The sequence below is a fragment of the Lucilia sericata genome, unplaced genomic scaffold (assembly GCF_015586225.1).
Source record: "Lucilia sericata isolate MDLA Ls3-8-SP2 unplaced genomic scaffold, ASM1558622v1 Contig000015F_arrow, whole genome shotgun sequence".
NCBI classification, from domain to species: Eukaryota; Metazoa; Arthropoda; class Insecta; order Diptera; family Calliphoridae; genus Lucilia; species Lucilia sericata.
Genome location: NW_023994054.1, coordinates 461,408 through 474,677, shown reverse-complemented (window position 1 = coordinate 474,677; position 13,270 = coordinate 461,408). Strand labels below are relative to the sequence as shown.

General features: G+C 29.8%; 1 protein-coding gene across 3 annotated transcripts; it reads right to left on the bottom strand.

Moving 5' to 3' along the window:
* Nucleotides 1–207: 207 nt before the first annotated feature.
* Nucleotides 208–11,618, bottom strand: LOC119605899 (rho GTPase-activating protein gacU). Of its 3 annotated transcripts, none has more exons than XM_037959246.1 (5): nucleotides 11,529–11,618; nucleotides 7,888–8,239; nucleotides 5,968–6,003; nucleotides 4,310–5,907; nucleotides 208–1,108 (listed from the first exon to the last, which is right to left on the bottom strand). In XM_037959246.1, exons 4-5 carry the CDS (start codon nucleotides 5,658–5,660, stop codon nucleotides 501–503), a joined length of 1,959 nt encoding a protein of 652 aa, XP_037815174.1. In that variant the 5' UTR covers nucleotides 5,661–5,907; nucleotides 5,968–6,003; nucleotides 7,888–8,239; nucleotides 11,529–11,618; the 3' UTR covers nucleotides 208–500. The 3 variants fall into 3 exon arrangements, with proteins under 3 accessions (XP_037815174.1, XP_037815190.1, XP_037815182.1); XM_037959262.1 differs by having other exon boundaries at nucleotides 7,888–8,074; nucleotides 11,529–11,586; XM_037959254.1 differs by having other exon boundaries at nucleotides 4,310–6,003.
* Between the last annotated feature and the right edge of the window lie 1,652 nt (nucleotides 11,619–13,270).

Sequence of the window (13,270 nt, the reverse complement as noted above, 5' to 3'; positions counted from 1 at the left end):
AGCGGAGAAACTCCAAATAATCAATTTCTAAAAAAGCCAAATTAATTCGTCTCGCCAACTTAAAATCATTTTGTGGACAATAAACACTCTACAAAAATTTTAAAATTATTTTTTCCGTAATCAGCTCAAAATTGTAGAATTTTTGAGACCCATTTTAAAAGAAATTTGAGATATTTTATTTTTCACAAATTTTATTGAGGTCAGGATTTTCAATCGCTGGTAGGGAACTGAGGACCATTCAAAAAAATTAGTTTTAATTTTTCTCATGTTCAGTACATTAATACGCATCGATTGGGAAGAATTTTTACAAGAAATTTTTAAAATACCGTTCCTCGGGACACAAATACCTATGCAAAACAAGTTAACAATTGTAACATTTTTGTATTCCGATTAAAATCAAAAATGTTTGAGAAAATAATGCACAAAACCTTTTTTCCTTCTATAACCTTCTCCTAAGAAAATCTTACATGAATTTTAATTTTAATTTCTTAAGAAAAATTTCAATACTTCTTTACCACAATTGCATTACGACTGCCGGATTTCAAGCTCATTACGGCCGTAAATAAAGCAAAGAAAAATCCAGCTAAACCTGTTGTGCCAACCAGCAAGGTAAGACCACCAATTAGTAAAGGTATTAAGGCCATAAACTTTAGTTTGTAGGCCAGCACAAGGGGTAAAAGGAATTTTTTAAATTTCTTTTTAACTTTTTTCACTTTACGACCGGAACTAATCGCTGTTAAGGCCTTTGATGTTGATGGCGACAATGATGATGAATGTGCTGTTGTTGTTGTTGTTGTCTTCTGAGCTTTTGTTGACAATAAATTCCATAATCGACCTGTTGCTTGTGTATCATTGCTAGCTGCTGTTGTCTTGAATTCAACATTTTGCATTTGATTTGAGTCTTCTGGAGATGAGTATTTCATTGTATCATTAACAATTTGCTTTCCATGACCTTGAACTTCATCAATTGATGCTGAAGGCAATAATATATTTTTAATATTAAATGAATCCATTGCTGCTGCTATAACTGCTGCCACTGTTGTTGATGAATCTGTTAGCTCTTGGTACAGTGAAGAGTTTGGTAGGTCATTATCATAGTTGGTTTTATCTGAATATTATAAAAAGAGATAGATAAAAACGTATAATAAAGTGGATGATAAATACAATTAAAAAATCAAATAGAATTTGATTTTGGGGTATTTGCGATTAATTAAGAATGCCAAAGACTGAATAAAAGGATTTTAATCCATACAGTTATATAAATATAAAAAAACTTTTAAATTTCATAGTAACATTTCCTTACACGTGTCTATTAAGGATTTGTTGCCATTGTTTTTGGAAAATAATTAAAAAATTATATACATATGTATTCAGTTCATTGCGTGCTTTTATTTTATATCTAAGCAAAACATACTAGAGGATTAAACGTATTTAGTCTGGATTATTAAATCAGATCATTATTCTAATTAAGAATTTTCTTAGATGCACAAACAAGTGTAATAAATTTATATGATTAGACAAAAGAATAAAATAAGAAGAAATGTGACAGTTAATTAAGTAAAGTTAATTAATTGAAAAAAAAAATTATTATGAAGAAAATGAAAGAAGAAATAATTAAAACGGAAGAAGGACAATTTTATTACAATAAAAATGTAAAAATATATGAAATTATTTAGAAACTGTTAGTACTGGATTTTTTTTACATTCACCTTGTGTTTTTTTTTTTCATTATAAATAATGCATGGAAATTCCTAACATCCCAACAAAAATAAAACGAAGTACTTCCAAAAGAATAACATTTGTCACCACTTCAAAAGAAGCACAAAGTTAATTTTTTTTAATTTTTTTTTATTAATCATGTCTATTTCCCGTATTAATTTTAAAATTATTTAAGTCAAATTAGTTATATTCTAAATATAAAACTACAATTTCACTTCCAAAAATTAGTTATATTCTAAATATAAAACTACAATTTCACTTCCAAAAAAAAGAACATAAAAGATACTTCTTGAGAGTGAATTGAGTGAATTTAGAATTAAATAAAAAAGGGAATACCTTCTATGACAGGCCTGTTTTAAAATCATCACTTCTGCAGTTCTTTTTCAGTACTTTCATAGAGTAAATTTTACTTATTTTTCGCTTCTTTGGAAGTTATTTTTTTGCTGGGTTTGAGCCACTAATCAGAGAGAAAAATAAATAAATAGACGCCTGGTTCCAAATTGACACCAAAGTGTTTACAATTTTTCAATAACATCCATTGTCAAAGTATATACATACCTACGACAACACTATGTAATGTTGACAACGCTGCGTTGTAACAATTCGTTGTCGAAATCTAAATTTTATACACATCCGTTGTCTAAATGTTAACAAACGTGTTTGTCAATCGTTAACAAAAATTTAATCAGTTTGGTGTCAATTTGGTACCAGGCGTGTATATTTCTATTTCCCTCTGTGTATACATACTGATAATTGAATCTGCCCACATGAACTTCACACCGTAAGTTTTATAGACGAAATCAAAGAAATTCATACAAAGAAAAGTTTTATGGACTCCATACCATACCGAAGTTGGAAGGAAATATAGAAAATCATTATGATTAATGAATTACTTTATTTTTTTTCTACATTTCCCCCGCGACTGTATACTTGTGACTCAAACTCTCAATTCATTAATTCTAGAGGCATTAGTCTCTAGACTTAAACTTTAAATAATAAAAGTGCATTGTGGAATAATTTCTCGTATCTTTAATTCAGTTATGAGGTTTAAAGTAATTTTCTGAAGGAAACCGATAATGGGGGATCCTCATAAAATTCAGTTCCTATAAAACTACCGTAATTTGTACGAACTTTTGAGGCATTATTGAGCGTTAAAGTCATTTTCTGAAGTGGACATTATTAGACCGATCTTCATAATCATTTGTACAGAAGTTATGTTTCGCAAATAAGTTGTATATTTCGAATTTCATCGCCTAAGTCGTATTTTTAAGTAACTTATGAGAGTTAAAGGATTCGATCCATCTTCATTAAAATAGGTAGAAAGATTTAAGTTCCCATAAAAGTTGTTAATGTCGGATTTCGTCGCTGTACTATTTATTTTGTTGCAGTAATGAGCTTTAAAATCATTTTCTGAAGGGGACATTATATGGGGGGTAGGGTTAATTAAGGACCGATCCTCATAGAATTTGATAAAGAGTTTTTGGCTCGCACAAAACTTCTTAATGTCGAATGTCACCGCTGTACTCGCATTTTTGAACCAGTAATGAGCGTTAAAGTTATTTTCTGAAGGGGACCTTTTATGGGGGTAGGGTCAATTTTGGATCGATCCACATAAAATTCGGTAGAGAGATTATGGCTCGCACAAAACTTAATTATGTCGAATTTCATCGCTATACTCGCATTTTGAAGCCAATGATGAGCGTTAAAGACATTTTCTGAAGGGGACCTTATATGGGCCTTATAGGGCCAATTATGGACCAATCCTCATAAAATTTGGTAGAGTGATTTTGGCTTATATGAAACTTATTTATGTCGGATTTCATCGCTATAGTCGTATTTTTAAAACAGTAATGCCAGTTAAAGCTGTTTTTTTTGGGTCCACTTGTATGGGAGCTATCCGAAAACGTGGACCGGTATTGCCTGTAAGGAATATTTGTGCAAAATTTCAACCCTCTACCTCTTTCCGTTCGGTCTGTATTGTGCTTTCAACAGACAGACAGATGGACGGACAGACATAGCTAGATCGTCTTAGAATTTAATAAGGACCCAGAATGTATATATTTTTGTGGGTCTGTGACCAATATTTCGATGCGTTACAAACGGAATGACAAAATCAATATACCCCCAGCTGTTTCATCAGAATACTGATGATAGAAATTTCGAAAATTCTTGGGAAAATTATGAACATTTTTGACATTAACAAACTAAGATTATTAAAATTCTTAACGTTTTGGAAACATATAAAAAAATCCACATATTCAGTTCTCAACACGTTGCTATTCTAATAACTAGTTAATTTTTTTCCATTTTACTGCACACACGTGAATTTAAAATGACTTCATTTGAATCACTTCATCCTAATTTATTTATGTATTCAGTCACTTGTTTAGTCTGATTAACACCACAGTTTCTTTGATCAACAAAGTAAAACTATGAGATGAAAATGTTATCATACTAAAAAGTTCCAAAACCACTCGAGTTTATGCAAATGAAATTTTATTTTAACAACGAATCTAAATTTCCATGAATTTAAGTTAAATAACATTTACACTGAAAATAATCTATTCTGTTTTCTTCACGCATAACTTACCCTCATTTGAATATATATCGTAATCATCATCATCATCAGCATCATCGTCATTATTATCACTACTACTCCTATCACTAATCTTATCACTCAAGATTATGTTCTTTAAATTATCATAAAAGTCTTGAGCATTATTTAAAGTTTTCCTTAATAGCAACAATTTTCCATTGAAATTCTTTTCATCATCTCCAGCAGTGTTAGCAGCCGCGTCAACTGAATGTATTTTAGTGGCTTTTATGAGATTTTCATCAGCAGCGTTAGATGTTGATGTGACAGGTTTAACCCCACCGCTGTGTAGTAAATTCTCATAATGATGATAATGCTGATTGTGCTGTTTGGTATTTATGATTTCATTATCGATCAAATTTTCATTAGTTACAATAGAATTTAATGTTTTTGTTAAACTAGTGCTGTTTGAATTCTTTTCATTTTTCTTGCCAGTTTCATTTTCATTTCTAAACGCATTTATTTTCATATTTGAATTTGTACTCGTAGTATTAACATTGGAAGTGTCAATTTTTGGTGTTAGACTAATCATGTGTTTTGCCTCCAGTTGGGGCTGTTGTAAATAATGCCAATATGCTGATGATGTTGATGCTGAAGATGGTTTTGTATGATTGGCTTTTGCTACATCCTCAACATGATTTACATTTAGTTTTGAGGATATTAAGTTCATCTCAACTTTCGCTTGATGTTTTTGCTGCCGTTGCTCTACTTGACTTATAATATCGTTTGGTATTTGAATTTGAGGATATACCGTTTCAATAATATTCAAAGGATAAAGCTGTTGCTGCTGCTGCTGATAATGAGAGTTAGGTTGAGTTTTGCCTTTTCCTCTACTGTTTTTAATATTATTCTTATTATTTGTTGTGGAGTAAACATGAGACCTCAATTTGATGTTTTTCTGTGATGAAGCAGAGGATGATGGCAATACAGATAATAATGGTGATGTGACAGAAGATAAAGATGATGTTTTTATATGTCGTTTACTATAATTTCCGTTATGATGATGCTGGTGCTGATGATAATGATGATTGTATGCAGAGTTGTGATATGTTTGTGGATTAATATATCCTTGATGTTTTTGTTTTAAACTATTTGCCAAGTTATTTCTTAAATCTGTACTATGCCACAAATCTGAGGCATGAGTTGGTGTCGTTGACACTGAATGTGTTGGTATTATTGGTTGCCACGTATCCTCATCAGCTTCAGTCATTGCGTTCACTCGCGTATTTCTTACTCTTGTGCGTGTAACACTTGTGGCATTTTTGCTTAAGTCTGCTGCGGTACATAATTTAATCGCGGAATTTAATATAATAACAAATGAACAAAAAACAATTAGTTTGTCTAACATTTCTTTTTGTTTTGAATTGAATTGTATAATTTATATTAAACGGAATTTAAATTTAGCTTTTTAAGACTTTGCCTTTTTGTCACTTTTCTTTCTTTAGAATTTTTTCACTTTTTCGTTTAATCCACTTCGAGGTGATCATCATCCGTTTATGGTTTACACGCAAATAGTCATTTTCACTCTTGGGTCAAGTATTTTATAAAAATTTAAACGTATTTTTATATTTTCAACACAATCATCCACCATCTCTCTGTATTTGATAGAAACATTTTTTCTTATTTTAGTCGTTACTATTTTAAAGTATTATTACCTTTGTTGTAGTTCACTGATTTTTATGGTTATTTACCTGTAAATATAGTTAAAAAAAAACTTTAACTGAAATATACAAAATTTAAACAAGTGCAAGATTTAAAGGTTTTTGGTCAAGAACGAATTTAAAATAACTTAACCTCACTTTCGATATATTATAGAAAGATTAGAATTTAACACATTTTTGTTAAATTTGTATGTAAGATTTTTAATTTTTGGAATAAAATAACATACCTATAATCATCGCTATTCTACATTTCAAATACGTTTCCGAATACAGTTACGCTAAGATCGGAAATATGTATTCCAACAAAAAAAATCGGAATCGTAAGAAAAAGAAGAAGCAATTCCATTTTATGTCACGATTTCGTGTATTCTGCTTTACGATCGTAACTACACAGAGGGAAAAAGAAATATACACGCCTGGTACCAAATTGACACCAAACTGTTTATAATTTTTCAATACCAATCTTTGTATACATACGTACGACAACACTATGTAATGTTGACAACATTGCAACAATTCGTTGTCGAAATCTAAATGTTATACACATCCGTTGTCTAAATGACACATAATCCGTTGCCAATAGTGAGCTTACCATGTTTGTTAACATTAGATTAGACAACATTAGATTTCGACAACGAATTATTGCAGTGTGGTCGTACGTATATATATACTTTGACAACGGATGTTATTGAAAAATTATAAACTCTTTGGTGTAAATTTGGTACCAGGCGTGTATATTTCCTTTTCACTCTGTGTACGTTTTTGGAAGTTGTAATTTTAGTGACGAAGCTTCGAATCGAAAACTAGATTTTATAATATCCACGAAAACTTTTACGTCTTTAGAGTGAAAACTTTGAAACAAAATAGGAACAAAGAATGATTCTCTACAGTTAAAATTAATTTTTTAAATTCATCTCAAAGTCATAATGAGTAAGCGGTGTAGTGATCCAAGATGTCGGAACAGCTAACAGGCCTTTGTTATGGATCTACTAGAGATAAGAGACTAGAAACGATAAATGATTGCTTTTTGATATACATACGTATAATGCCGCTACCGTACTGTAGGGTGCAGAACTAAAATATTTTTTGTGGTCATTTTTTTCTAAATGAAGAAATGACAACAAACTAACTTTTACCAAATTTTAGTTCTTTTTATAATCGTCTATTATAATCTAAATCAGTTAAGAAACATATACACTGAAAGAAATTTTTGACAAATAGTCGCATTTCCATAATGGTAGTGCCTAAGTGCAAAATATGCCATATTTGGGTTGTAAAACTAAGTCATATCAAAATTATGCTAATAGGATAATGATAACAGATGCTACAATGACTTTGAGGTGCATTTACAAAGGGAAAATTGATTTTAAAAGTTTTTGCTAAAATTTTAAAAAGTTTTTGCATATCCCATCAGCATTTATGGACAATAGGTTATGGAATGAAACAGTTAATAATTAGGTCAATATTTTTTATAATATAGCTGGAAAACTATGTTTTTTTTTTGGGAATAAAAATACTATTTCAATATTGATCTGAATAATTTGAGCAAAAACAACAAAATGTATATTAAGTATAACATGTAAGAATGTTATATTCGGCTATTTAGGCGTCATCAAAAAGTATGTAGTAAATTTAAGTTGGTCTAATATATAAGCTAAGGTCTGAGAAGTTTCATGGGGACTTTAGTCAATTATGAACCGGGCTTTACAGAATTGGAAATAGTGAATATCTTCGAAAAAGTAATTTCTTTTTGATTTTTTTAATCAATCATTTTGATTTATTGACATACTTATTTCCTGCAATAGATGTTATAGGATCCTTGTATAATGATAAAGGTAATTATATTCCGAAATTTAGTAGGGAGATTTTGATTTTTATAACCTAATTTTGGACGTATTTTATCATTATACTTACATTTTTAAGCCAATTATGAGTAGTTTTCTAAAGATGACCTTATAAGGGGTATAGGTAACGTGACCAAACATTCCGCCAAAATCGGGATTATCCCGCTTTTTAAAGGTTGATCCCGACTTAGATTTCAATTCCGCTTTTTAACAAAAAATCCCGCTTTTTGTTACATAACAGTAATTATAGACATTCACTTTTAAATAATAATCATATTGTTTTTAGTGACAAGTGAAAACTACACTCTAACCATTGTTAGAGTGTTGTGAGTAACACCAATAATTTTTTTTTTATAAAAATAACTAAAACTCTGAATTTTACATTTTTTCCTTCATAAAAGAGATGGAAAATCACGCAGATGCTTATATTAATATCGATACATGTATGTATGACAAGGTGTTGATGGTGGGTATATAAGTTTCGTCGTAGTCGAATACAACACTTTTACTTGTTATGATGTTAAGTTTTATTAAATCCCGATTTATTGAATGACAATTTTCAAAATCCCGCTTTTTTAAAATATTTTCTTCAAAATCCCGCTTTTTAATCACTCGGATCCCACTTTTATTCAAAAACCATCTGGTGACGTTAGGTATAGGTTATATCGTGGACCCATGTTGCTAATGTTCAATACCAATACAAACCTTTACAATAAATTTCAGCCCTCTAGCTCCTCCTGTGTGGTTCCTATTGTGATTTCGACAGACAGTCGGACAGAAAGACAGACAAACATGTGTAGATGCAATAAATATAACAACCAATCAAAGAAATTCTGTCAGTGTAATTCTTTAAAATTTTATCATGTCGTTTATGTGATCGTTCATCCATTAACATATAAAATAGTTTACAGCGAGTTTGTTGTCGAATTCCCCTTCATTTTAGCACGCTTTTAAATATCCATACAATTTCCCACCTTCTATACTTTGTAAGAGTACTTAGTAGAGTCTTTTACACAATATTATTTTTAGATCTTTCATTCTCTCACATTTTGCTCTTTTATTGCTCTCTATACTTTTTTTCTAAGTTTCTATACCAAATAAAAAATAGTTTTCTTTTCAACTTATATATTTTTTTAGATTTTTGCTTTATTTTTAAACTCATTGGTTATTTCATTCATTTATTTAGTTTTTTTTTTCTTCTTTTGTTTGGTGATAATTTTATATTTCAAGTCATTTACTCATGCGCTTCAAAAGATCATCCTCATATTGGCAATAAAATAAAAGATGATCTACTTTTATTGTTAGTTCAACTTTAAAGCCTAATGGTTTAGTTTTTTTTATTGACAAAATAATGAGATTTCGTTTAATTAAATTTATATTAGAAAGGCGTGGTTCATGTTAAATGTGTTGTTTAAAATTTAAATAGACATTTCTATTTGTTATTAAAATAAAACTTATTACGTTTAGTTTTCATTAATTAATATTTAAAAAAAAGAAAGGTAATGCAACTAAGCCTACTAACTAGATTTTTAATAGATTTATAATGTCACCATTATGGTTTGATATTTTTTGAGATTCAGTCGCCTTCTTGAACATTTTCTATTTCTAATTGAGTAGTTCGTCTGGAAATAAGTTAGATATTTTGGTCCAGAACTTTCAATGTGTGTGACTTTTTTGTATAAAAAAACTCATGAAAGAGGCGAATTTGTGCAGTGGCCACGAGGACATACTTTTCCATTTGGTAAATCTACCACATTCTATTTTAATATCGATAGAACAGTGAAATACATCCCATATTGTGACTGTGAAAATCAATAGAGCTGGATACTCTACTGTTAACGATAAGTACCTTCGCCCTCTTCTCCATAAGGTTGACTAGACCCAAAACATACTTGAAAAGAGCTGCCCATACATGATTGTTTTATTCAATAGATCGTCGGACATAAATAGTCTAAAAAGTAAAATCGAATTGAGTGAAATTTTTCTTACTTCATTAAAAAAATACTCTGTCGTGTTTTTAATATACTAAAGTACATCACTGAGTCTTGCGGGAATTGAAGTCGATTCTATTCGCATGACCCTATGTCCATAGCAATCATTCAATCCTTTAACTCAAGTTTTTATACCCACCATTAAAAAAGATATATAAGATATATTGTTTTTGTCATTCCGTTTGTAACACATCGAAATATTCGTCTTAGATATGTATATTTATTCTGGGTCCTGTCTGTTGGAAATGGGCAATATCGGTCCACGATTTCGCCTATTCCCTATATAAGGCTCCCTTCAGAAAATTACGTTATCGCTCATAACTGGCTAAAAGAAGCATCTATAGCGGTGAAATTTGGCACAAACATGTTTTATCGGAACTTAAATCTCTTTGTATAATTTTATAAGGATAGGCCTATAATTGACCTACCCTCCATATAAAGCCCCCTTCAGAAAATCACTTCAACGCTCATAACTGTTTAAAAGAAGCATCTATAGCGGTGAAATTCGACAGGAACATATTTTATAGGAACATAAATCTCTTCGTCAAATTTTATAAGGATCGGTTCATAATTGAACCTACCCTCCATATAAGGTCCCCTTTAGAAAATGACTTTAATGCTCATAACTGGCCTTAAGATGCAATGAAATTCAACATAAACAAGTTATATAGGAAATAAAATCATATTCTTAAATTTTATGGAGATGGGTCCATATAAGGTCCCTTTTAGAAAATGTCTTTAACGCCCATTACTGACTCAAAAATGCGATTACAGCAGTTAAATTCTACATAAACAAGTTTTGTGCGAGCCAAAAACTCTTTATCAAATTTTATGGGAATCGGTCCCTTCAGAAAATTACTGTAACGTTCATTACTGGCTTAAATATACGACTACAGCGAAGAAATTTCACATAAACAAGTCTTGTATGAGCAAAAATGCCCCTTTAGAATTTTATGAGTATCGGTTTATATTTGATCATACCAACCATATAAGGTCTCCTTTAGAAAATGACTTTAACGTTCATTACTCATTACAAAAATGCGACATAAACAATATTTGTATGAACAGAAATCATTCTACAAAATTTTAGGAGGATCGGTCCAAAATTGACCCCACCCCACGTATAAGGGGCCCTTCAGAAAATAACTTTAATGCTCATTACTGGCATAAAAATACGAGTAGATATATGAAATTCAATATAAACTAGTTTTATGGGAACTGAAATCTTCCTACTGACTTTGAAGATGGATCGATAAATTACCACTACAGAAAATTACTTTAACTCTCATTAGATACTTAAAAATACAATTAAGGTGATGAAATTCGAAATAAACAACTTCTTTATGAAGATCGGTCAAAAATTAACGCTCATCGGGTTCGATCGATAACTGATAACCCTTTCACAAAACACAGTTTATGGTTATAAAAATTGGACCAAAAAAAATAATATTTTGTAATTCGGAAAAGCATGGTCCATACTTAAGCCCTCATTAAAAGCCCTATTCCATATATTACCCTGTTGTTCATATTAATATAGGAAGCCCTCTTCCAAATATTAGCCTGATGTTCATATTAAAATCGATATATGATGATAAAATTCAACATAGCTCTTTCAACATAGATCTAATATCTAAGTTTATTTATAAGGAAGCATAATTTTTTGGCAATGATTTGATGGTGGGTATATAAGATTCGACATGGACGAATATAACACTCTTACTTGTTTTTTATTTAAATTAATGTCGAGATTTTAATAAATTTAGGAAAATGATGTTTATTTTTTTAAATCGATTGATTTAGGTACTTTCTTTTGCCATTTCGACATGACCTTTACAAAAAGAGTTTAAAAAGTCAAAAGAGTACAACCGTCAAACATTTTATATTATTAAATTATTAGTTTCACTTTCATTTATTCGTTTTTATTGACAAGCAACAATTAAATATTTATTTCTATTATTATCAATATTATGTAAGTAATTAATCTTAAATTATGTCATTTTAATGTTGTTAAACAAAAATATCACGTGCCTACATTTTATTTTTTCGATTTTTTTTTCTAACAATACAAGTTTTTTTTCAATATCAATTTTATTTTCTGTGAAATAAAATTCATCTATTATTAAGTTCACTTTCGAAAATAAACAACCATAAAATTGCTTTCTTTTTTTATTTCTTGTTATTACTTTGACAGACAAATAGATTGGTTTCAAGAAAAATAAAATTATTTAATTATAATTTTATTGAGTTTTATTTTTAATTACACTAACATTGAAGTATTATTCTTTATACCACGAGAGTAGTTTATATATTTATTGTATAATAACAACTGACCAAGTTACTAAATTTATTTATTTATTTTGTTTAACCAAAACTTTGACTATTTTGTACAAAAGACTAGATGCTTGCTTGCCACACCTTGAGTGAGGTGAAGTTGAGATGAAAACTGATATAAGATTTCGTTGCCATAGTATATAAATGTGGAAATTATTCCAAAACCCTTCAGCAATGGCTGTTTTACTACTCATAACAACTTTCGTAATTAGTATTTCCAGGGAAATTTTATCTAACATTACATTTGTTAATTTTTTGTGGTTAAGTTCAGAGAAGTAGAAAAAAAAATACAACTAAATATAAGTGTTGTAAATAAAATAAATATATATTTAAGTCCTGTTAGACTTTATAATACCATACGATAACGAATATCTACTTATACAAATGAGAGATCATCTATTCAATTCGAAAATCAGTTGACTTAAGGTAAATAACTCATAAGACCTCTGAATATGATTCTGCTATTTGGATAAATAATATGGTTGACTTTGTTTTCTATTGTTTGTTTAAGGAGTCCCAATTCTCGCCTCAATATTCTAAGTTTCATTGAATTTTGCTAAATATCTGACGTCGTCCGTATAACTTATGAAACTCTATATAAATTTCCACTACTCGAACCCATGAATGCACTATAGGCTGAAAAAGACTAATGATATGCCAAAAAATTTTATTCTCTATAGAAATTATAATGGCATCAAAACGCGTACAACACACAATAAGTGAAATATTCGTAAAAACAGGTTTTTGTGACCTTTGACCGCCAATATCTCGCTTAGATCACACGATATTTATGCTGACTTTTGCCGTTTTATAAATAAATATAAAGAGAAACAAAACCCCTATTTTCCTGGGCTATAGGTCTTCCACCAATCATCATAACATCATCATCATCATAACCATACAATTAAAATTGTTGTTTAAAATTTAAGCGAAATTTTATGTTTACATATATTTTCTAATTTATTTACGCGTGTAAATTTTTGCAATTTATCCTTTGGTGTTTATGTTAATATGTTTGTTCGTTTGAACAACATATTACTTACATAGCTTTAGTACAATTTAGCCGCAAGGTATTCGTAAAACAACTTTATCATTTTAGATATTTTGTGTTACAAGTTGTATACTTTCATG

Bases quoted from the DNA above. Each gene is read 5' to 3' on its own strand.
- LOC119605899 (XM_037959254.1), bottom strand. From the start codon at position 5,660: ATGTTAGACAAACTAATTGTTTTTTGTTCATTTGTTATTATATTAAAT. The intron at 1,109-4,309 runs GTAAGTTATGCG...TATAATATTCAG, and splicing joins CGATATATATTCAAATGAGG to ATAAAACCAACTATGATAAT.